At 39.0% G+C, this 25683-nt stretch overlaps 2 protein-coding genes across 6 annotated transcripts in view; one reads left to right on the forward strand and one right to left on the reverse strand.

The window, feature by feature from the left end:
* Positions 1–18522, forward strand: part of asap3 (ArfGAP with SH3 domain, ankyrin repeat and PH domain 3) — a 35231-nt gene extending 16709 nt beyond the window's left edge. Inside the window, exons 9-26 of one of the 5 annotated variants that reach the window (XM_054795503.1) lie at positions 556–642; positions 2201–2310; positions 3660–3729; positions 3846–3933; positions 4855–4903; positions 5950–6116; positions 6586–6719; positions 7433–7524; positions 7611–7791; positions 14458–14543; positions 14646–14761; positions 14842–14909; positions 15622–15729; positions 15800–16016; positions 16102–16378; positions 16593–16800; positions 16930–17061; positions 17314–18513. In XM_054795503.1, the coding sequence (XP_054651478.1) occupies positions 556–642; positions 2201–2310; positions 3660–3729; positions 3846–3933; positions 4855–4903; positions 5950–6116; positions 6586–6719; positions 7433–7524; positions 7611–7791; positions 14458–14543; positions 14646–14761; positions 14842–14909; positions 15622–15729; positions 15800–16016; positions 16102–16378; positions 16593–16800; positions 16930–17061; positions 17314–17388 (2265 nt within the window). In that variant the 3' untranslated portion in view covers positions 17389–18513. Of the gene's footprint in view, positions 1–555; positions 643–2200; positions 2311–3659; positions 3730–3845; positions 3934–4854; positions 4904–5949; positions 6117–6585; positions 6720–7432; positions 7525–7610; positions 7792–14457; positions 14544–14645; positions 14762–14841; positions 14910–15621; positions 15730–15799; positions 16017–16101; positions 16379–16592; positions 16801–16929; positions 17062–17313 lie in introns of all 5 variants that reach the window. The other 4 variants (XM_054795498.1, XM_054795502.1, XM_054795499.1 and 1 more) reach the window with 4 other exon arrangements.
* Positions 18523–20678: 2156 nt separating this feature from the next.
* On the reverse strand, positions 20679–25663 carry LOC129192048 (TMF-regulated nuclear protein 1-like). Its single transcript, XM_054795507.1, has one exon. It carries the CDS (start codon positions 25517–25519, stop codon positions 24914–24916), a length of 606 nt encoding a protein of 201 aa, XP_054651482.1. The 5' UTR covers positions 25520–25663; the 3' UTR covers positions 20679–24913.
* Positions 25664–25683: the final 20 nt, after the last annotated feature.

The following is a 25683-nucleotide window of genomic DNA, read 5'->3' on the forward strand; positions in this document are numbered from 1 at the left end:
TGTGAAATCATAACATTATTTCATATTCGATTTGAGGAACAAGCGTGTTCTCTGTGAGCCCGACACACCCGGCTTCTCAGTCTGGTCTGCATTACTGGGGACCGTGATGCAAAGCTCTTAAGAAACCTCCTCCCCCTAATTTTTTAGGAAACAAATCAAGATGTGGTCCCTGATGCAATCATTCAGTTTCGTTTTTCTTATAAAAGAAAAATAATGGCACACTATACATTGATGTAGGCTACATGGCAGCAAAACTATAGAACTGAATTCTTGTTCTGGGCCACATCCCACTTGTTGCTAGGAAGGATTTGTGGCCCCAAAGCCTTGCAATAAAACCAAAAACTGTTGCTATTTGGACAGGAACACTAAGGAAATGACATCACAAACAGGACCATAAGGATTAAAAAAACAAGATTGTTTATCCACATACGTGTGACAGTTGCATCACCTGTCTATTAATTAATTAATTAATTATACATGCTGTCCCCAATACAGGCTCTTTCCGCTAATGTTTGCCTGGTGATTTGTTGTGGTGCTGTTGGTTTCGTGGCATAGGTGCGGCTGGACCAGGATGAGGAAGTCAAAAAGCTCACACAACTGAGGGATTCTCTTCGATTGCTGCTGCAAGTGGACGGCAAAGAGGTAAGCCATTAGACGTAGTGACACCTTCTGCAGCATTTTGGAAATAAACTTGTATCTTTTAAAAAAGAAGAAAAACAAACTTGTGACACTATGAGAAAGAAATTGTAATTTTACTAGACTAAAGTCGTAATGCTACGAGAATAAAGAGACAATTTCTCGAGAATAGAATTGTAATTTTCAGACAGTAAATTTTAAGTTTTACTAGCACAAAATCTAAATACTTAAGTCACAATTTCACAACAATAAAACAGATTAATTTTACTACAATAAAGTCTTATTTTTTAAGAAAAAATGTCATTTTATTATGACAATTGTTATTTTATGAAAAAAAATCAGTAACTTGACTGCAGTCACAATTTTACAAAAATAAAGTTGTAATCTTGCAAAAATAAAATCCTAATCTTGTCAGAATTACATTTTTGATTACGTTATGATCTCACTATAAGAACTGTATAATTTCACAACAAAACAATTTTAGTTTTCAGAGGGAAAAAAGTAGCGGTTGTGATAGAAAAAAAATCAGTAACTTTACTGGAAAGAAGTCATCATTTTACAAAAATGAAGTTGTAGTCTTGCATTAATGACATTGGAATCTTATTAGAATGACGTCTTTATTTATTCAAAGTTGTGATTTTACTTGAATAAAGTCATAATTTCAGCGTTGTAATATTAATAAAATATGATTGTAATAAGAAGAAAGTCTCAAAAAAGTTGCACTCTTAAATCAGTACATTTTTCCAACAGTAAAGGCGTAATATTCTAAGAATAAAGTTGTCATTTTATGAGAATTAATCAATTAAAAAAATATTTTAAGTGATTAAAGTGGTAATTTTATAGGAACAATGTGGTCATTTTATGTAAAAGAAACGCTGGTGTTGCCGTTGCTGTATTATCAACTAGAAGAGTTTTAACAAATGATATATAATAATTAGAAATGAGAAATTATTGGTTAATCTATATCCAACATTGATCAATCATACAACATTTTTCAGATTTTTTCCTTTTACTCCACTATACATGCATGTGTAATCTCTTTATTTATTTTCTTTTATATTTGCAGTATGTTGTATTTTATTTGACTGTTTTTAAAAAAAATTCGTATTCACTTATTTTATTTTTTTCAATGCTTTTTTCTTCCTGCTTTTCTTTCGGTCATCACTGCGGATTTCATTTATCCATTGCCACACATTTTCTCCCCCTATTCAGAACAGAGAAAGTGAAGAAACTTTTTAATGACAAAATGTAAACTACTATCAGTGTCAACATGTTAAACATATGGTGGGAATTAATTATCAGTACTGTAATGGATACGGAGAAGGGGTAGGATTAAATAAGCTCAACTCCTTCCTACTCCTTTTGGGACATGTTGAATGATGCAGTCTTATTAAGCATGTCCCAAACAAACAAAACATGACCATGACCATGGCCTTTAAAATGATTTCATCTCACGCCTCCAGAGAGGGAGAGGGACGCCGTCTGTCAGTCTTGGACTGTTGCGTTTATGAGCATGTGGGAATTTTGACATTCCCTTGTTGAAACGACTATTACTATGTCCCAGGAATACCTGAACAGGAAAAACTCCGGCAACGGCTACAGCATCCACCAGCCGCAGGGCAATAAGCAGTACGGCACAGAAAAATCGGGTTTCCTGCTCAAAAAGAGTGACGGGTACGTATGAACGGTTCATCATCTCAATGCACGATCCCAAACAAGTGTGAGTATTATTTTGAATCATCACAGCACATAGAGTTTAATGCATAAAACAAGAGGGGTCGGGTTTGTGGTGGTGGTGATGGGGGAGGGAAAGGAAAGGAAAGGAAAGGAGTGGTCTCAAACTTTGCAACCCTTCCAGCTGCTTTTCATTACCCTGACATGAAGATTCAAACAGGGGCCCCTCCTCTAACTTTTTGTTAAAATGGCATGTTGAGTGGACCCAGCTTTTACTTATCACACAAGGTTACCACGGTTACTTGCATCATTTTGTTATACTTTTGCATTTTAAAGATCTCAATACTTTCACAACCGTCTTTGTGAAGGAATGAATTGGTAGCTTATTTGATGGAGAAATGTAAATGTGCATAAAGTTATACACAAATCCTTTGTCTACCCCCGGGGAATACATTTTCTACTGTGGGCCGCTTGCAGAAAAATCAAATGAGGTGGGGTCCCCTTTGATATTTTAAATTTTGTAAAAGTTAAAAAAAAAAAAAGGCAAATCTTTGTATGGCCGTCCCTTGTTTATCGCAGTTAATTGGTTCCACTTCCAACCGTGATAAATGAATTTAAATATGTTTTATTAAATTACTACAGCCGTGTATACATGAAATAACACGCCTACAGTCACTTTTACACTTGTATTACCTAAAATGGAGACATAATTGGCAATAATAAGACCTAATAACTCACAAGTTAGCATCAGGGCGTTCGCTTATTTAGTCTTAACTTTAGTTTGAAACTGAATGGGGAAGGACCAAGTAAGAAGCCAAAAGCATACCACTTCCACACGGAATAAGAGGACTCTGCATCTATGGCTGACTGCATGTAGTGCAAGTTAAGATAATGCAATGTAAGGTAATGTCTCATCAATGTAAGATTACTGATGCCTAGTGACTGCTGTACAATACTACATATGACTGTGTTTCAATATTTTTTTTACTAATAATAGGGCATTGTCAACCACAAAACAGCGATCATTTATTCACTAGTTTTTGAAAAACCGCAGCAGAGCAAAGTAGCAATTTTTTAACTGCGATGTAGCGAAGTATTATTAATAGTTCAGCTTTTTCTCTTTACACGATGCCTTTTTGCTCTATTTTTATGTCTTTGGTTTGAATTTTATTGCTAAAAAAACGAGCCACCGAGCAGGACTTGGTTTGTACTGTAGTGTAAGCCATTATATTATCATATGATATCAGCATGTTTGTACGCATTTGCTAATTCACCACAGCTGCTTGGAAAAGTCTGAAAATGTGTCTGGAGTGTGGACATGACCTCCAGTAACCACATTTCTTCTACAGGATAAGGAAGGTGTGGCAGAAGAGGAAATGTGGAGTCAAATTTGGCTGTCTGACCATCTCTCACAGCACGGTGAGGACCAGCAAATCTGTCCAACTGTCCTCTCCACCATGACCCTTAAATGTTCAGACTTAAATGTTCTTCCAACAAAACCTCACAAAAGTGCGTGTGTGTGCGTGCATGTTCAGATCAACCGACCACCAGCCAAGCTGAACCTCCTGACCTGTCAGGTGCGACCAAACCCGGAGGACCGGAGAGCCTTTGACCTGGTTACTCGTGAGTTTTACCTTTGACGCTTTACCCTTACTTCCTGCGAATGCTTAAAATTCTTGAAAAACGCTTACGGTATATAAAAATACTCAAAATTGTAACTATGAGGGGTTTTTTTGTCCCAAAATTATATAAAGCCAATTAAATGATCATTAAAATGTGAATTGTTTTGAAATGAATGGTTATGCTGCATTGCGATGAAACAAAATGCTATTAAATAAAGAAATCGGTCATGATAATAAAAATAAAAAATAATCTTAACATGATTTTTTTATATTTATATTTCACAATTTTGTGAATTAATGGACACCTTAATAAGAAATTATTGTAATAAATTAAGAATTTGAATTGACTTTGTTTCATTCATTCACAAAGAACTACATTATTATAGTAATTGTAATACAAATGTCATTTAAATGTATTAATTTTATACATTTTTTGTTTTAATGGGCTGTATATTTACTTCGTTTTGCCAAAAAAAAGTACATCAATGTTTTTGCTTGCTTAACGGAGAAATAAAATAAAACATGTGCATAGGACATGCTTCTTTTCATTCCAATATTACAACATTTATGGTTTAGCATTTATATTATATTTTGTTTTAATGTTTTTAATATATTATCTATTTATTTGTATAACAACAATAATAAGTAATTATTTGTGTTTGTATATTATGTATTTATCATGTTGATTATTTTCATTGTGTATATTTATTACGATTAAAATGTTTATTCTCATCTTAGCACTGTTCAATAGAATGAGAAAGACAGTAGTAAAACAGTCAATTGCTGCTTTCACTTTCATTTCTGTTTATCTGCTTTATCTCCACTGTCCATTTAACTGTTTTACATTCATTGTTTTCTTCTTTTTTTTTAAAACTGTATTTAAGTCAGACTCTTTATCGCTGCCAATGCATCTTCTCCACAGATAATCGGACATACCATTTCCAGTCAGAAGACGAGCAGGAATGTGTGATGTAAGAATGGACCGTGCATTCATTTGTATTCCTATCTCCTCTTCTTACTGTGCTGCAGGTCACTGCTTGCCATGCTCTGTTAATTTGCAGCTTAGGTATGTGTTATACAGAGAGAAGGATGTGGCAAAATAATGTAATGGAGTCAAACTGAAATGCGCCCGCACAATTTAATGGGATCCATAACAAAAAAAAATCGAACCCCCGGCTTTTAAAAAGATAATAAAGGCCGATTGTTTGTGTTATTCCTCACTGGATTGTGCAGGTGTACCTAATCAAGTGTCCCAAGGTTGTAATCAGGTAAAAACAACAACGAGGAGAAGCTAAAGGAAGCAAAACGGAAAGTCCTACACTCATGATCACTGTGGGCCGGATGGAAAGTCCCACTTTTACCATGCAAAGAAGCTCTGTGTGTTAATGTGGGAATGGAGAACACTGCATGGTCGGTTTCATGTGGCTGAGCCCCTGGAGGACTTTTGGAAACTAGGCATTTGTACAAAATAAGTGAACAGTGAAACCTGCTTAAGTCGACGTCTATAGACATGGTTGACCCCTTTTCTTTGAAACAGTGGTCCGTTTATGTTGACATGTGTCGTACTGGGGTGTATGTGTTGTACTGGGGGTGGTTCGAAAGTCCAAATCTGGTGTGACCCCAATTTGCCTCAAATACCGTATCCCAAACATGCTCGCACCTGTGTAATAATAACCATAACCACTCCATCCACAACACAGGTGCTCTTTACTGTATTGATGGCATTTTGAATGCACAGAGATACTGTGACGAGAGCCATTCATCCACAAGTATCAATTCATGTTGCAGCATGATAATGTACAACCCCCATGTTGCAAATATCAATTCCTGGAAGCTGAAAACACCCCCAATACACATTTCTCATCAGCATTTTGATATACCACACCTGTGAGATGGATAGATTATGAATCATGAATGATGATGATTTTTTTAGCTACCGAGGTCGACAGAAATGACAAAATCAGGCTTAGCATGAAGTATCATAGTGCTATGAATGATGACCATGTTTGTTCCTCAGCTGGGTGTCGGTGCTGCAGAATAGCAAGGAGGAGGCCCTGAACACAGCACTGGGAGGAGACCAGCTCCACCTCCAGGACAGCGGTCTGCAGGAACTTTCCAAAGCCATTATCGCAGAGCTCCGCCAAATGCCAGGCAACGATGCCTGCGCTGACTGTGGTGCCCCAGGTCTCAAGATTTATTTCATACTCTGCCAAGGAGAGTTTCCACTGGTGTGGGTTTCCACTAAGTGCAGTTTTAGGTGCATCATTTTAGATTCTTCCGAGGAGGAAAAATACCCAGTTTTCCGAAATCATTTATAATGGACATAACTTTGTGTCAAATGAAGTTTAATCGGGATCCGACCCAGATTGCCCATTTGACTGCAATTTACACCGACCGGCCACAACATTTGTTATACCTGCATGACCTGCCTTTAAGAAGTGCTCAGTTATGATTATCCATTTAATAATGTGTTTATCGTGTGTCAAGTTTTAGGTATTGTAACACTGAGGTTGGTACCCCATCAGCGGGGTATCAAAAAGTGGTGTTCTCAAGCACTTTAGGTGTAGTACTTGTACTGTCAATACTACAGTTGCTATGTGTGTCTATTAGTTTTTTTGGAGAGTTGACCTCTGTATTTTGTTTTTTATTATAGATCCAACATGGTTATCGACCAATCTCGGCATCCTGACCTGTATCGAGTGCTCGGGCATCCACAGAGAGCTGGGTGTCCACTACTCCAGAATCCAGTCCTTGACTCTGGACCTGCTGAGCACATCTGAGTTACTGGTACCAACGAGATACACTGTTCAATCCCTTAAAAACACACATTACAGTCGTACCTTGCCACATTGAGGTTTCAATTTAACGCGTTGACTCATGATTTTTCAAAAATATATTCATAAATCATGCTGTTTTGTTAAGTTAACAATTAGCAAAAAATGGCTAAATGAACTAAAATATGAACTAAAAATTCAAAAGACTCATTCAACGACTTTGATGAAATGTAGTATTCTACACTGGTCACTAGGTGTCAGTAATGCTACTGTAATGTTTAATGAGACATTATAATGACACATGAGACATGCCAGAGCAATAGGCTTTTACTGCAGATTATTATTATGAGGATGATGACTATTATTTTACTGCAGGTTGGAATTATTTCACAACAGGCACAATAATCCCTAATAAAAACACAGGCTACTGTTTACTCCTAGTATGACTACTACAAGTATATTAGGTAATGCGGGTGTAAAGGTGACTATAGGGGAGTTATTTCATGTCTGGAGGGCTCTAATGTTAAAAAACGTATTTAGAAGGTCGTACAGAGGTTTTCAATGCTCTAACTGCGAAAATATTCCATTTATAAATGAGGAATCCTACTTTGTAGAAATTCACTTATCATGATCAAGTCTGGAACCAATTAACGGCGATAAACGAGCAATTACTCTACATTACTAAATATGTCTAATATCTAAATATCGAAATATTTTATGTGACAGTTGGCTGTCAGTATCGGGAACACAAGATTCAACGACATCATGGAGGCGGGGCTTCCAAGCGATGCTGTCAAACCTTTACCACAGAGTGACATGTGAGTCTTGTACCTTTTAAATACAGGACACCTCCAACAGAAATGAATGTATATTTCAAAATAATTTTCTTCCTTGTGACCACCAGGAATGCCAGAAAGGAGTACATTGTCGCAAAGTATGCCGAGCGTCGCTACGTGCTGCGAAGAGAGACACCGGAACCCGGACAGCTCTGTGACGCCGTGAGGAGTCGAGATCTGACGTCTCTTTTACAGCTCTTCGCCGAAGGAGCGGACCTCACCAAACCCCTCTCGATAACGGACGTACAGGTGACGACATTGATTAATGCAGTACAACACAGCACAAATCTACTTGCGGGTTAAAAAGAAGAAGGTACGGTTGTCCCTCGCTATATCGTGGTTCGAACATTGCTCCCTGTCGCGGTTTTTCAAAAATGTAATAATAAATGATGGCTGTTTTGTGGTTGACTACGGCCTATTATTAGTCCCAAAATGCATATTTAAGTAAATGTTATATATTCTCGGCCTATATTAAACATTTTCGAGCCTAAAAATGTTCTAAATGATTTAAAATACAAACACAGTTTAAGACAATACAAGACGTTAGTCATCATCATCATAATAATAACACTCTGAATACCCTACGTCACTTCCTGTACACACGTCCGGATGACTTTTATTGAAACACACACGAGCACAAGTCTTATTCATGTCTTAAAAGGCTTACTTTGTCTGATTATATATAATATATTGGGTAATATCAGTGTAAAGGTGATTAAAGGGGTGTTATTTCATGTCTAGAGGGCTTTAATAATATTAAAAATTGTATTTAGAAAGTCATTAACAGGTTTTCTATGCTCAATCTACAAAAATACTCCGTTTGTTTACCAAAATTTACTTATCTGTCTGGAACCAATTAACTGCAATAAACGAGGAATGACTGTACAGTACAATGCAAAATATGCCCCTTAGTGGCTGTGGACATCATTGCCACAACATTTGGAAGTGTTTCTTGCCATGATCTCACCTTTTCCAGAAAACCAATTTGTGTTTGTTCTGGGGAAAAATGAAAGCTCACCTTTCCCAAATGAGCAATCAGCATGTTGTTAGCAATTACAAAACAAGCAGAATGACATGAAGACATTTTTGGACGCATATTTGATGTTTTTTTTTTTTTTGGCACAAACAAATGCATTAGTTGAATTGCTTCACTCTCTTGGCTTTCTTGGCTTGACTTTCTTGGCTTTGTAGTCATGTATTGCTCTCCAATTCAGCTGTACTTGCATCTTTGTGTATGTTTAGTCAAAATTTCAACATTCTTCCAGGCTGCCCATACAAACTGCAACGCTGTCTGATCACACAGACTGCAAAACTACAAAGATTGCAATACACATTCCATGCCACTAGTCGGCGATGTCACATTGTAGCGTTACTACACATTTTGGTATAGTGCAGTCACCAAGTAAATACAGGGCTATTTGCCAATACCAACCATTTATTGAATCATTTTATGGTTTTGAACTGTAGTTTGTTGATCATCATTATAATCAACAAGAAAACACAGGGCAAAGATTTTAGGCAAACAAAAATATATTTTTCTCTTCAAACATATTTGTGAACAATATAACAGTTATATAAATACAACAATATAAGACAATGTAACAATATCAAGAAAATAATACATGAAAGTTAATATTGCAAAATAACTAAACAAAAGCAAAAACTTTCCTGTGTATAAACCCCTACTTTTTTCTTAAACGTTGAACCCTGCGGCTTGTACAGCGGTGCGGCTAATTTATGGCTAAAATCCTAATCTCGTGACATCTCCTTTACTTCAGAACTACTACCAATTGTTGAAATACTCTGCCGCTCGCGAGTCAGTGAGGAAACGGTAGCTATTTCTTTGGCAGGAGCCAATCATGAGCTATCAGTGCACTCACGATGAGCTTGTCAACCCATTGGAAATCGCAGGAGGTCATTATATACAGTATAACAATACAACAGTCTGACTCACTGTGTCATCTTACAAAGAAAACTAAACTCACCACACAGCACACAGTAACTTACCACTCAAAAGGTACTGTATATCTGAGAAATAAAAAAACATGTACCAATACGACTTTTAAAAAACTCAAAGTTTTCCCATAATGCATTGCATCTGAGCAATGCATTCATCCGTGCCTGCCGGGGCGCTGCGATGACATCAGCATCCCTCTGGACTCTGGGCTCCTCTGGCTCCCTTTGGTGGACAGAGGCAGCATTGCAGCACCATGCATCTATCCATCCATTTTCTATGCCACTTGTCCTCCAATGAAATGCTTTGCTCAGACGAAATGCATTATGGGAAAACTTAAAAATATTTATAAAGTAAGTTAAAAACCTCTTGTTCTGTTGTTAAATAAGGTTAAAAAAACATGAGATAATGTCGTACATTTCTTATGAGACAAACCAAAAAGCTCCTTTTTACCCATCCACACACCTCTAATGTGTATATTGCTGTTGCGTATGCGTTTTTACTCTCCAAAACACGGCTATTGTATAAACGAACCTCTAACATGAGGCATATTCATCCGTTCTTTTTTAAAAGCAGTTCAGGGTAAAGAACCTCTCCTTTTTGCCTGAAGTCTGGTCGTCTTGTATTTCATGTAATTGTACCCTCCTGCTTGCTATGCACGCATTGTAACGTAACCAGTGTGTCTGACGTGTGCTTTGTTTGTATTGCTTGGATCTCGTTTGTTATTTCAGCTTTTGGGCCAAAGGAGCTTGCGTCGCTTGAGGATAAGTGCAACTAACTTGTTGAATTACGCATGCCTCGCTCTGTATTACCTTTCCTTTAATCTCCTTGCTGACTCCGAATGATGCGTATATCTTTGTGGTTTTATCAGTTAATAAAAACCAAAAGATGTTGCACAAGAAACCCGTAACGTCAACTGCACATCTTAAACTTGTTTTTTGTGCAGTGACTCAGACTTGTTTTGCAGATGACAGTTGGAAGTAATCAATAATTCAGGTCATGCTCTGATGTGACCTTTCAACCCCAACAACCTCATGGATTTTGTGTCCTTCAAAACAGATATGGCTCTCTCTTTGACATAATACAGCAAAAAGCATTGAGTTTTGACTGGTAGCGCTCTGAAAGGCAACATGTGACAATTTTGCCATCTGATGTTGAATGCTGTTCAAAATCAATAGGGTTCTTCTGTTCTTCAGGGAAATACAGCATATCTGTTAAAATTAGAGCTGAGATCCCCGTTTTTTTCCCTGTTTTTCAAACAAAAGAACTTCAGAAAGTATGACTGGAAAGCGAGACGATAATTCTACCTTAGCTGTCCTGTGTGTAATTCAAAATCAGTTGGGTTCTTGCTTGTGATGTAAGGAATAATTTATCTGATGGTTGCAGCAGAACAAGCAACAATCATAAAAATGACTGCCTGATTAATTTCAATGAAAATTGTTTTCCGAGTGATGCTGTTCCACTCCAGACCTGTAGGTGACGGTAATGTGGATTCCAAATCGGTTACCAAATACGTTTATTTTGCCGCTTTTTTGCAATTGTATCTCGTCGCTGATGTTCCCAAGTGGGCTCACTACAAATACAGCCCTTGTTTATTGCAGTTAATTGGTTTCAAACCCAATTGCGATAAGTGAATGAAGCGAAGTATTATTCAATGTTAATAAATTTAACTTTTTCATAGGTAGAGCATAGAAAACCTGTTTATGACTTTCTAAATACAATCTTTACCATTTTTTTAGAGCCCTGTAGACATGAAATAACACCCGTGTAGTCACCTTTATACTCCTATTATTCTTTGTTTATGCCAATTATTCTTTGTTTATGCAACTGTAATGCGAAGGCGACAGGATCACTGCAGGGACACAAGAGACGGCAATGGCTTTAACCGTTAGCAAGCTAGCGAGCTAACTAGTTAGCCTCCAGTTTATTTACTATATTCTAAAATAAAGAAAGGGGAAAAAAATGGAGTTGGGAAGAAGGACAAATAAGCCAAAAACTTACCACTTCCACACAGAATGGGAGAAGAACTTCTTTTGACACTACCATGTCAAATGCCAAGGCTGACTCCATGCAGTGTGGCGATAATCTAATATCATGTCTCAATATGTTAAATGTCTGATGCCTAGTGACCAGAGTACTACAGTGCATATGCCTTCTTCTTTCAATATTGTTTGACTAATAATACGCCATAGTCACAACGAAACAGCGATCATTTATTAATTAATTTTTTGGAAAAAGACGATAGAGGTAGGGAGCAATAATCAAACCGCAATATTGCGAGGGACGACTATACAGTCGTGGCCAAAAGTATTGGTTTGCTGCTTCAATGTTTTTAGATCTTTTCGCCATATCTTACTATGTTACTGTGTTGTTCCCCAAGCCGCTTAGTTATCACTTTTGCCTTTGGAAAAGACATTGTTCGTCACCAAACTGTTCTTGGATGGTTTGGTTTGGTTTGGTTTAGTTTATTTGAACATGAAGGTTACAATGGAATACATCTCGTGAATCATTCTTTGACAGTTCCACATGTCCAAAAGGAGTAGGAAGAAGCAAAGCTTATTTAATCCTACCCCCCATCCATTCTACATCTAGTACAGTACATGTAGTTCACTTCCTGGATTCCATGTCATGTTTTCAGTGATAGTCAGGATAACACATAATAGATAATGGTGAGATAACCCTCCCCCCCCAAAAAAAGAGAGAACATTCATAATAATGATAATAATGATGACAATACTAAATAAATAAATAAATAAATAAGAACAAAGCTTTTTTTTTTCTTTTTTTTTTTTTTTAAACACAACAAAGAAAATAAAAAAAAAAAAATAAATAAATAAATAAATAAAAATAAATAAATAAAAAAAATAAAATTTAATTAAATAAATAAAAAATAAAATAAAATAAAATAAAATAAAATAGAAAATAAAAAAATAAATAAAATAAAATAACAAACCTGACAGAACAATCAGGACTCTTCTGCCTTGTATTTAGCAAACATCAACTGCTTGTATTGTTTTTTGAATTTGCTCATCTCTGTACATTGTTTGAGTTCTTTACTCAATCCGTTCCATAATTTAATTCCACACACGGAAATGCTGTGGGTTTTCAGCGTTGTTCTCGCATATAAATGTTTTAGGTTTAATTTTCCTCTAAGATCATATTTCTCCTCTCTGATTGAGAAATACTTGATTAGATTTTTGGGTAACGAGTTATTATTAACTTTATACATTATTCTAGCGGTTTGAAAGTGTACTAAATCTGCGAATTTTAATATCTGTGATTTTAAAAATAAAGGGTTTGTATGTTCTCTATACTTGGCATTATGAATTATCCTCACAGATCTTTTTTGCAGTACAGTGAGTGAGTGAAGATTGCTTTTGTAATTATTTCCCCATATCTCCACACAATACGTTAGATATGGTAATACTAAGGAACAGTACAGAGTGTGGAGTGATTTTTGATCAAGAAGATATTTTGCTTTATTCAATATAGAGATATTTCTCGCCACCTTTTGTTGTATATATTTAATATGAGATTTCCAACTCATTTTTTCATCTATTATAACCCCAAGGAATTTATATTCTTCCACTTTTTCAATATCCGTTCCATTAATTTGTATTTGGTCGTACGTGTCCTTTCTACTATTACCAAATAGCATTATTTTAGTTTTACTTAAATTCAGAGATAATCTATTCTTGTCAAACCATGACTTTAATATGACCATTTCATCCTTGACCTTTTTAATGAGTTCTTGTGTGCTTTCACCAGAACAGAAAGCAGTGGTATCATCGGCGAATAAGACCAATTTTAAGTTGTTAGTTACTTTGCAAATGTCGTTAATGTACAAGTTAAACAGTTTTGGTCCCAGTATGGACCCCTGTGGTACTCCACACGTATTGTGTAGACTCCCAGATGTATATTCTCCTAGCTTTACAAATTGTTTCCTCTTTGCTAGGTAGCTTTTAACCCAATTTAAGACTAAACCTCTAATTCCGTACCTTTCTAATTTTGAAATTAAAATAGTGTGATTAATTGTATCGAAAGCTTTTGTCAGATCCATGAATACTGCAGCTGCGCATCTTCTGTTGTCTATGGCAGTAGTGATTTCCTCCGTGATTTCCATCAGTGCCATAGAAGTTGAAATGTTGGCTCTGTAACCATATTGACTACTTGCCAATAATTCATTCTTATTAATAAATTTGTCCAACCTATAATTAAATAGCTTCTCCACAATTTTCAAGAATTGTGGTAACAAGGAAACTGGTCGATAATTTGTAAATTGGTGTTTGTCTCCTTTTTTGAAAATTGGAAAATTGAAATTGGATGGTTGGGAGATGTTGCTTTCGGAGGTTGTTTAGGTACCCTTCTTTATTCATGGCTGTGTTCTTAGGCAAAATTGTGAATGAGCCCACTCTCTTGACTGAGAAGCAACCCCACGCATGAATGATGCTTCACTGTTGGCATGACACATGACTGATGGCAGCGCTCACCTTCTGCTCACCTTTTCTTGTCCTAGTCAACACTCTCACCTATGTTAACCAGAGAATCACTAACATGTTGTCAGCTGGTCCTTTTGTGGCAGGGCTGAAATCCAGTAATTAATTGCCATTCATTTTTATCAGTCTTCATAACATCGTACATATACGCAAATACAGTATATGCAACGTATATATGCAAACTGCCATCAGAAAAACTGAAGCAGCATCTTTGTGAAAATTAATATTTGTGTCATTCTCCAGACTTCTTGCAATGACTATAGACTGTAGCAGTGAACATTTTTGAAATAAATTCCTAAAATACATTCCATAAATGTTCACATCTTTATCTGAATCTTCAGCAAAATGTTCTTCCTTGGCCCATGCAAGATCCCTCTTTTGTTGCGGTTATGCAGTTTTTTTTGTCTAATCCGAGAGGTAAAATTGCACAAAAGTCTGTCAACGTCATGTTTTTGTCACTTTTAGGCTGCCAAAGAAACCGCTCTCCATTTGGCTGTGCGCCTGGAAGAAAGAAGCTCCCTGGCTATCGTGGACTTCCTGTGTCAGAACGGGTCAGACCATAATCAGTCAGCCATGAGTTGATGATTTATGGCTTGTTCAGTTCTCTTAAACGTGATAGAGTGATGCTCAACATTCTTCTTTTGATCTCACAGCAACTGTCTGGAGAAGAGAACAGCAGAAGGAAACACAGCTCTGCATTACAGCGCCCTCTACCATAAGCCCGAATCCCTCAAGTTGCTGCTTAAAGCCAAGGCCACTCTTCACATAGGTGCATTTTCTTTGTGTATTCTGTTTCTCTATTGGACAACATTAAATAAGTTAATTATGTTTTTTTATTGCCACCTTAAGTGAACTCAGCGGGAGAGACTGCCCTAGATATGGCAAGGAGGCTGCAGCACACACAATGTGTTGAACTGGTGAGATCTCACTCACACGTTTTGAGTGTTTTTGCTCACAGCAATGTGTAGTTTGGGGTTGTTAGTTTTGCACGATCACAGCATTTTTGGATCCTGAAAATGCAAACATTTATCTGAACTGTACGGGCAATGATTTAATTAATGATGATAGTAATGGTTGAGTTTATTTACAGTATGTACAGTCGTCCCTCGTTTATTGCCGTTAATTGGTTCCAAACCCGGCTGCGATAAGTAAGATTCGATATTGATAAATGCAATATTTTCATACAAAAACTGTATTTCTAAATACAGTTTTTAACATTATTAGAGCCTTGTAAAGATGAATTAGCACCCCATTGGCCACCTTTACACTCGTATTATTCATTATTTACACCACATTGCGCAGGCTACGGAATCACTGCAGAGACATAAGAGACGGCCGCTGCTAGCAGAGCAAGCTACCGAGCTAACTAAGTAGTCTCTCCAATTTACTTATTTTAAACTTAAAGTATTTATGACAGAGTGGAAAAGAAGGACACATTATGTTTGTACTGTGTCTTAAAATGCCTCATGTTAGTGTGTTGTATGTAGCATTTCAACATTCGTAACTGTCAGACAACTGTCGAGGCAAGTTTACTACAGTGACTTAAAACTAAAATTAAGTAAAATGACGTTTCAAACTGCCAACAGGCACAAATACTGAATGACTTTTGACTGCTACTTGTGTTTGTAGTTGGAGCTGGCTCACAGTGGGAAGTTCAACTCTCAGATTCACGTTGAGTTCATGTGGCACACTCAAGCTCAGGAGATGTACGACAGCGAGGACGACCTGGACGAGAGGGTAAACATCCTAGCATGCATTTATACACCTGGAACAAATGGGTAGTAAGAGTTTCCGTCTGTCATTCTAGGTAAGCCCATTACCAAAAAAACTCTCTCCTCTGTCCTCAAACGGAGGCTTTGGATCCCGTTGGAGTGTGATTGGTGGCGCTGGGGGCAATCCAGGCAGCAGACCTTGTCAGACCTATGAGAACCTGGACTTCCTGTACAGAAATCCACCAGCCAACAGCGCCCCCTCTGGAATAGCCATGCCACCACCGCCGCTGCCTGCTAAATCCACCCCAAAAGGTAAACTCCAAAGACAAAAATCTTGATGCATATTAAATTGGACAGGAGTACCTAATGTTGAGTAACTTGTATTTTCCTAACCCAGGTCGCTCCGACCCTCAGCTCTCAGTCACAACACAGGACGTTAACCTCCCTACACCAAGACGAGGATCTAACCCGACGGTCAACACCCCAGGTCCACAGACACAGGCCAGACAGAGCCCCCCTTTACCCAGCTCAGAGAGTCAAAGCCCAGGTGGTGGAAAACCACATAAGGGGGGTGTGTTCAGGGGTCACAGACACAGTGGGGATGGGCAAGCCTTTACTGGTTCCCCGTCTCCAAATACTACCACATCATCTCAAAGCCACATCGGACCCGTCAGGTAAGATGTAAACCCGAGAAAGGACAAAAATAGACACACATGCTAACTTAGCTCTGGATGCTGCAGTATCAACCTCCACAGTATCTACTTAGCTGTAATTTAATCATTGCTCTGTATTAAATATAAATACTAGGCTTGAAATTGCCTGTTCACTCAAGAGTTATAGACTTACCATTGTCATGTCATGTGACCGCTTCCCTGTGTCCTGTTCCAGTTCTGAGAAGACCACATCGTACCGACGGACCAGCAGCGGAGGCAGCAACCAGGGGAAGTGTGCCGTGTTATCACCCACCAGCAACCAAGAGGAGCCGTATTGTATTTTAGGGGGAAACTGCACAGGCCTCGGCCCAGTCCCTGCCTCTGCAGCCCCCTCTTCCTCACCCGGCGTGACCCCTGCACTGCGACCCCGCAGGAATGCCATGGTAGTCCCACAAATGACCTCTTCAGCCTTAAAATTCTGTGCATTTTCTCGTGTACCACTATGAAGTATACACTCTTGTCATGTACAGTATGTCATTCCTTACCCTTTGCACATCTTGTGCATCCTTCAGATTTCAGGCAACAGACAACCAAATAAGCGGGTCAAGGCTTTGGTGGACAGCAGACCCACCAATTCAGAGCAGCTCGCCTTTTTCAAAGATGAGACCATTGTGGTCACGCTCTCTAGTGACCCCTATTGGTGGGTAAGTGCAACTACCAATTATTTAATCCTGCACAAATGTTTACACTACAGTGTTCCCTCGTTTATCGTGGGGGATAGGTTCCCAAAATTGGCCGCAATAAGTGAAATCCGTGGAGTAGCCAAGTATATTTTTTTACAATTATTATATATGTTTTAAGGCTGTAAAACCCCTCACAATACACTTTATACACTTTTTCTCATGACATTTTTCTGTGTTTTTAAGTTTGGTTTTCTTTTGTTTTTTTTTCATCAGATGGGTTACATAGAAGGGGACTCGTCCAGGAATGGGACTTTTCCTGCCAACTACGTTCAGAAAGTAGCGAATTAACGGACGTTTGCGAATGAACAACTGAACCAGCACTGGCTGCTCATTGGCATTATAGCGCTCTAGCGGCTCCAAGTGGACTTTATGCTGTTTTCCTCACGCAGCTAACATGGATTTACTCAAACTGGAACAATGTGATTAAATTGAGGACACACACTCAGCGGAGGCTGCGTGAGGATACTGTTTAGGGATTTACATAGGGAGTCTCAATCATTAACAAAAACTGTCCTTGTTGCATTTTTCAGTTCTCTAAAATCTTTGTATTCATAGGTACAAAGACATTTTGAAACATTGAAGCATTTCCGTGCTTGCCGAGCTAATCCCTGTTTAAATGCACTTTAAACCCATGCAGGATAATTTCTTGGAAAAGGCCAGCTGCTGTCTAAAGAAGGCCAGGGTCTTTTATTTAAAGAGGGAAAACGTATTTTGGGCTTGCAGCCAAAAACCCTTTCAAGGTCTGCAGGCATCCAGAACTATTGTTAATGATGGAATATTTGTGGTAAAAACCAGGAAGTGACACTTATTGATATGTGTGAATACAGTTACTGGAGGCATGTGTGCATCGTAACAGTGCACACAAGCACAATTGCACTTCATGTACATATGAAATAGCCTTTTTTGGAACTTTAAGTGAGGAAAACGTTTTTTATACTGACAAGTAACTATAAAAATGTAACTCATGTCATGGAGATTTATATGCTAACTGATGTACATACTTGTCTAAAATGTCCGCTGATGTGTGTGTATGCGTGTGTCTACTGTACTCTTGTCAGCACACCACAATAATAAATGTTATCTTTGTAAAAGCAACATTCTCGCATTGAGTGCCATTAGTGCAGGTGTACCTAATATTTTTGGACGGTGAGTGTGTAGTGCAAGTCAGATGATGATGATGATGTTGATGATGAAATGTTTCCAGACACAAGTAGCGCAGAAACTCAAACAGAACAAAAGCGGCTAAGTGCTTTTTTCGCTCGATACAAGCACGCATTGATTAAATTATTCATTGCAGAGCGGCACGCATAAGAAAAACCTTCAGTACTTCCCTTTATCTTGCGAGTCTGTGGCACTTTTTAGCACATGCTAGCTCAAGAAAAACATATATATTTAGATTTTAATCTGGTGTTTAATTTCAAATTATTTTTTTTTTAATAGTTACATTCAAATAAATGGGCAATTTTTAAGGATTGCTTCAAGATAGATTATGTCATATAATGATGTCCCATACAAAAGTTCTGCTTTTATAAAGATAATACAGTCTTCCCTCGCCACTTGGCGGGTCGAACTTCACAGCAATCAAAATAAATTAATAAATTATCGCTGTTTTGTGGTTGAATACAGCCTATTTTTACCCAAAAATATGCACATTTAAACAAATTCGACCAATTCTTTGCCTAAATTAAACATTTTTAAGTCTAAAAAAGGCTAAATGAATGAAAATACAAATGCAAAGCATTCAGAAGATGCATTTAAATATATGTAATATTCAACAGTGGGCACTGGGTGTCAGTAATATTACTGTAGCGACAGGTGTATTGTGCCGTTCTGAGCTGTTGTTCACTATGTGGGCTATAGAGGGCAGTGATATTCTGCATGCTGGGTTAGAGCTAGCTTTCAGGAAAGTCCATAGAAGAAGAGAACTAAGAAGTGTTGAACTGTTCATGATGTGTTTTTGAGCATCTGCTTATAAGACATTGTGCCTTGTGTCTTCAAATAAAAAGGCTGACTAATTTGGTGGTGTCATTCAGCCACCATTACATTATATTGATGAGACAATAGCCACGGCAGGAAGTACGCTCTCCAGAAAAAAAACAAGGAACTCTCCCATGCCAACGTGTGAGTCTGTAATGTTTTATTTATGTCTAATATGTGTTATTTTCTGTTATTATGTCAACTATATTGGGTAATAGGAGTGTAAAGGTGACTGTAGGGGTGTTATGTCATGTCTAGAGGGCTCTAATAATGTTAAAAACCCTATTGAGAAGGTGGTAAACAGGTTTTCTATGCTCTCTGAAAATATCCATCCATCCATTTTCTATGCCACTTATCCTCACTAGGGTCACGGGTGTATGCCTGAGCCTATCCCAGCTGACCCCGCGAGAGGCGGGGTACACCCTGGACTGGTCGCCAGTCAATTGCAGGGCACATACAGACAACCATTCACTCTCACATTCATACCTATGGACAATTTAGAGTTGCCAAAACATGCATGTTTTTGGAATGGGGGAGGAAACTGGACTACCCGAAACGCACGGGGAGAACAAGCAAACTCAATTTGCACACTTAGGCACTTACACGTAGGATTTTAAGTGCACAAGTGCGTTCACACTGAGAAGTCCGGTGAAATGCAGCACGTCTTCAGCACCCGGATGATGCATTTAGCAGGTCTCAACATGGTGAGTGTGCAGAGATGGATCCTAACCACCCTCAATCATGGCCATCTTGGAAGAGGGGCCAACTCATACGGTTACAATTCATAATTAAAAAGGAGAGAAGAAGAGGAAGTGGGTAAATATTGCAATAGTCATTTCTGGCAAGTAATCTATTTGGGACAGCACTACACTGTCAAAATTTGCACCCTTAAGAATTAAGTACACAGTATTCATATTGACGTGTAATGACAGATGCATAGCCAAGCTACATCTGCTCTGAATGACACTGGCGTGGCAACAGGAGTTCAAAACATTCAGACAGAGATACACCTATCCCATTAACTTAGTATTTCAAAATAAAAAATGTATTCGTCGTTAAATAGTCGATCAGGGAATTTGCGTCATACGTTGACGCATATTGTTTGCATTATTTTGGCAGCTTGTTAGTCTTATCTAGCTGCATGAGCGGGTCGAAATATTTGAAACAGCTGTCAGTGTGATTTGTTGTGCACCACTGCATAGCATCCATCCATCCATCTTCTATGCCGCTTATCCTCAGTAGGGTCGCGGGTATGCTGGGTATCTCCTTCCCTATCCTATCCTACCCCTATCCCAGCTCACTTCGGGCGAGTGGTGGGGTACACTCTGGACTGGTCGCCAGTCAATCGCAGGGCATATATAGACAAACAACCATTCACACTCACATTTATACCTATGGACAATTTCAACATTAACATTAACATTAACCTAACATGCATGTTTTTGGAATGTGGGAGGAAACCGGAGTACCCGGAGAAAACCCACGCACGCACGGGGAGAACATACAAACTCCACACAGAGATGCCCAACGGAGATTTGAACCCAGATCTTCCGATCATCTCCTGACTGTGTGGCCAACATGCTAACCACTAGGCCACTGCATACCACAATAATAAATATACTGGTACTTTAACACCTCTTAAAACTGAGTGTTATTATCTTAGAAGATTTCTTCTTAGTGTCCAGGCGGGATAGAAAAAAGCTCTTGAATCCAACATGTTCGTACAATTTGACAGCTGCATTCACCTTTTTAATATTCCCATCATGCCTGCCTCTGTGACGCTCTTATCCAAGCTCTCCACTTCTCTTGGCAGCTGTAGTGCGCCATGTTCATCCAACCCCGTGTCCAGTATAATGACATTCCAACCTGTCACTTATGTAACAAAGTCCCGAATAATAATGATGCTTGTCCTTGCCAACACACACACTTTTCCTCGCTCCGTGCTGTGTACACAGGTGACATTTACACAGTATGTATGCACAACACCTTGTGGGATGCTTATACATGAAAATGCAAGAATGAATAAATCTCTGGAGTTATTGAAAAAATATGTTTTAGTCCATTATTAGCTCGTGTGTTAAAAATCACCGTCTGTGATTTCTAAAAATGTAAATGTCTTACGTACAGCATATACACCATAAGATGTGCTTAATGCGTCCATTAAGTGAGCCAAAGGGAAAACATCAGCTTAATGTAGCTTCACAAATCCTGGCTTACAATAATGAGCACTAAGTTGGCGGTGGGATGTATTTCCATTATTTTTTTTTTCATCTAAATGCACTGTTATCTAACTGGGATTTTAATACATTCCGCAGTAAAAAGCCTCTAGAGGAGAAGTGAGTGATTCAATGACAACATAAGAATGCCAATCCACTGCAAAGTGATGTCATTTTCCGCTGAATCAAATACAAACCATTAGGAATTCACAGAATAACAGCTTCATTTCTTATGTAACATTTTAATCATTTAGCCAGTTTAATCCTAATGATGTGACCTTGTCTTGTACATCGCAGCCTGGTGCTTAAATAAACAGTCAAGAAAATTCAACTTCAACATAAAACCACAGTCAAAAAGTAAGCAGAAAACATAAGAATGTTCATTCTTTCCCTGTGCAGGAAAAATGGCAGCAAGCAAATATTTCATTCAGTTAAGAAGTACATCTCATTTAATTGTCAGGAATTAAGGCTGTATATTTAAAGTTACAAATGAACGCAAAGGACTTACAATCACTGTGAGGGCCAAACAAGCTAACACATACGCGCTGAAAGTGGAATTTACAGCAAAAAATGTGATTTAAAGAAAACAAAGCTCAGTGCTTAATTCTACCACAACACACACACACACACACACACATTTAGAATCAAATCATTCAAATCTAGAAAATAACATGGAAAATAGTTTGGACACTTGTATGACCAGTTTGGTTAAGAGCATATGTTATATTATATAATATTATTTAATAATATATTATATTATATTACATTTTCTTGTCAAAATATTTTTACACAGTCAGTCATAGGATTCTATTTTGTTAGTTAAGCACAATTTTTTTCCCCATTATTTTATTAACTTGTTAGATCAAATTCATTCGTTTTTGTTGAGCAAAATGCAAATAAGTGGTACTACATGGCTCACATAAAAATACTAAGTAAGGTCAATGCTATCCAGAGGTCCAAACAAGGTAGAATCAAAGTTATTATATTAAATACTCGACAGTCAAATAAAGATTTTTTGAAATATTAAACATTACATTCATTCTGCAAGTGGGCCCCGAGATCTTTGGGAAATGTATAGTCCTAAAAATAGAGCTTGAAAACAGCATTGTTGTGTCTTTTTTGGATGTGTTTGCCACTTTTACCATCACTTTGTCAGCAGGTTTTATCATTGCCACTGCACAGACATTGCAGAAGGCATATGAGAAGCGATATACAGTAGATGGTACATATACTTGTCTAAGGCCTAATCTGTGCTATAGCTCTTTGCTCATAATTGTTTGGTTGAGATGTGCGCAAAGATGGCAAGCAGATGTTCACCTTGGCTGAGTGGAATGATCAATCGAGACTTAAGTCAATCGTAAGGTCATTATGGCTATAAGGAATTGGAAAGACGAGAACCGAAAAGTCTCCCCTCTGTTCGACCGTGTTCCCATATCAAACGGATTCTTTGAGCCCTTTAGAAAAGTTGATGTGGGAAAAACAATCAAAGCTAACGCTCCACTCCATTTATGTACAATGTACTTGTGCATTTTAGGGTGTTTTCACTGTAAAGTCCCTTTAAGACAAAGCAAACAGTCTCCTCTTTTGGTGCACTTCGCTTGATCACAGCCATCGATTCTGATGTGGACCGGATTCTCTGTTCCAGTTCCAAACTACTGAATTGTGATTTCTATACAATCTAACTGGCAAATTAGCCAATCAGGTTTTCAGGTGTGAGCATTGACCATTGAGGTAAACGTTTTAGCATGTATGCGGTCAGAATGTAATGTGAAAATGCATTTTTAAAGTTCTGAACAATAGTCTTGCTCCATGTTTTGATTGTTAGTGCTTTTCACTCACTCGTCTGTCAGCCATTTTTTTTCCCTGCTTATATATTTGAGACCAATAAGAGTAAAAAGCAATCTTGCTGGGTTTACCATGCATGTGATCTCACAGCACAATTATTAAAGTTATCAACCAATGCCAATTTGGTATTGTAGCACTTTTTTTTTACTCACTAATCTGTTTACATTCGACCAATGACAGAAGAGAGCGATCTCACGCACTGTAGTTTCATTTGTGACAGTGTGAGAAGGAACAGAAAAAGCAGGAAAAAAAAACATGCCACGTTCACAAACCCATTGACTCGTTAAGACAAGAGAAAGCCAACTTTAGCACCATTAAGGTGGACCTAGTGAAGTGAATCAACAGACAAAACCAATTTGGTTCTAGTTGTGTTCACATTGCGCCTAATCTCTTTCTAGCCCACTTCAAATCGAACAGCAATACAAGGCGAAGTGAACCTGGACCGCACAGGTTCTCTGAACTGCTCTGAGGGCTTGAAGTGATCTGAATTGACACCAGTTTGCTTTGTTTCAAAGTGCGTTGGAGTGTTCACATTTGCACAAATGACTAGTAACTCAAAGGGGCCAAGAGTGAAGACACCCTAATAAGTCATTTCCTTTCAAATGCATCAGAAATGATTTCCTCCGGATTACAAGCAGACTGGTACCAGACCAGAACCATTCTGGGTTTATAAACAAGTTTCAACATTCTAAACAGTGACAATCTTAGCAGAATGGCAGGAAGCTATACTAAAACATTGATGCTCAAGTAAGATGTCCCTTTTCCGGCTCGTGCACTCACATCCCACATACGTTTCCAATGAAAGCTGAGCTGAGAGTGCTTGTAGCCTCTCAGGCCTTCACCTTCAGATGCCAAGAATAGACATCCCTGAATGTGCACACTCACCGGCCACAATATCAGCTACACTTGCACAATAAAACGGACTAATGCTTTTTTTTGGACTGTATTATTTTTTTCTAATTCAAATGATCACATATGTTTTTGTTTTGCACAGTATTTTACCATCTATTTTTTATGCCTTTCTAGTGTGTGATTGGATTTTAGGTCACCAAATATAGTTTTATCCTTACTCCAGCTGAGCATTATCTTTTCGAAGGTCCATTTGTGTACCTAATGTCCTGTCCGCTAAGTGCCACGTCGTGTAGGATAAATGCATTGCACATCACACGTAGCGCGTCTAACCTGGATTCTTGTTTGTTTGCAATGCCTGCTGTCTTCTCGTTGGATACATTCTGTGTGGCTATAGAGAAAGAGCAAACAGTGGTTGCTAGGAGACAGGAGGCCACAGGTGGAGTCCTCCCCGTCTGTCTCGCTGGTCCTCCGTGCTGCCAAAAAAAGAGCTTTTGTAGCAGATGAATCACAGAGAGACGTCAAGGCACATTTTCTCTGTGTTCGGGTGCCTTCTCTCCGTTCCATCTTAGAGAACAATGCAGCATCAGCAAGTATAACTCTCATTTCAATCCTTTAACATACCTTAAAACTTCACTTTTCTACTCTGAATTAAGCATGAATCACTTCATACGTGACTCATCCATGCAGCACCATGCAGTCAGCCGCTACCTATTCTCGTTCTAGGTCCAATCTTGAAAAGCAGCATGGTTTCCAGGACAACAAGGAAGAGCATCTTCTTGTTAGCTTTTGTAGTTTCGTGTGAGAATATTGCAGGCACTCTAAAGATCTGAAGGACCAGCTTCAGGATAGAAGAGCAAGCAAAAAGAGAGTGATGAGAGCGAAATAAAAGATGGCAGAAGCATTTCACAGTAGTAAAAATTGCACTACTTGAGCTTCACAGGCCAAGGCAGGCATGTTCGCAGTCCCAGCATGGAGGAGAAGACGATGGTGGGCCGGTGCTTCTTGAACTTCAGGCCTTTCTTTAGGCGCTGGCTGCCCTCAGCCACGTAGAGCTCTCCCTGCTGGGAGGCGCCAGACATCCTGGTGAGCAGCTCCCCGTGCAGCACCACCTCCTGCTCGGAGCGCACAAACACCTCTCTGAGCTCCTCCAGACGTCGCTCCATCTCCCTGATGACACGCTGGCGCTCCTCCACCTCCAGGAGACGCCGGCGAGCGGCTTCAAACTCCATGCTGGAGCTCGGCGTGACGAGCCTGGAGGATGGGGCTGTGGCCGAAGTGGACCCTGGCTCTGAGGTGGCGAAAAGCGCTCCCGTCACCCTCCGGAAGTCGCCCATGGAGATGGAGCGACGGGTTGTCGGGGAGGCCAGTGCCAGGAGGGCGGATGCGGATGTGGAGGGCGGCATGACTGAGTCAGGAAGAGCAAGGGGAGGAGGAGAAGGGGATGATGAGGATGAAGGCCGGTAGGAATCAAGCTGTAGGTTGTCCTCAATTGTGTCTTCATCCTGAGGGGTTCTCTGTCGTCTCTTCATGGTTCTGGTTCTGCTGCTGGTTCCAGTTCTCCTCCGTGTGGTCTATCCAAGAGTGGGCAGGTGTGTAGTGATGCGCCCTGGATGCTGCTCCATTCATCAGTGATGAAGGACACGAGCCGGGCTGTCTCCATCTGCGGGGCTGTGACGAGGCTTCAGGGGGTGGA

Source organism: Dunckerocampus dactyliophorus, chromosome 13 (assembly GCF_027744805.1).
Source record: "Dunckerocampus dactyliophorus isolate RoL2022-P2 chromosome 13, RoL_Ddac_1.1, whole genome shotgun sequence".
Classification (NCBI taxonomy): domain Eukaryota; kingdom Metazoa; phylum Chordata; class Actinopteri; order Syngnathiformes; family Syngnathidae; genus Dunckerocampus; species Dunckerocampus dactyliophorus.

What these genes read in the sequence shown, in the direction of transcription:
- LOC129192048 (XM_054795507.1), bottom strand. Translation starts at nt 25,519, where the DNA reads ATGAAGAGACGACAGAGAACCCCTCAGGATGAAGACACAATTGAGGAC.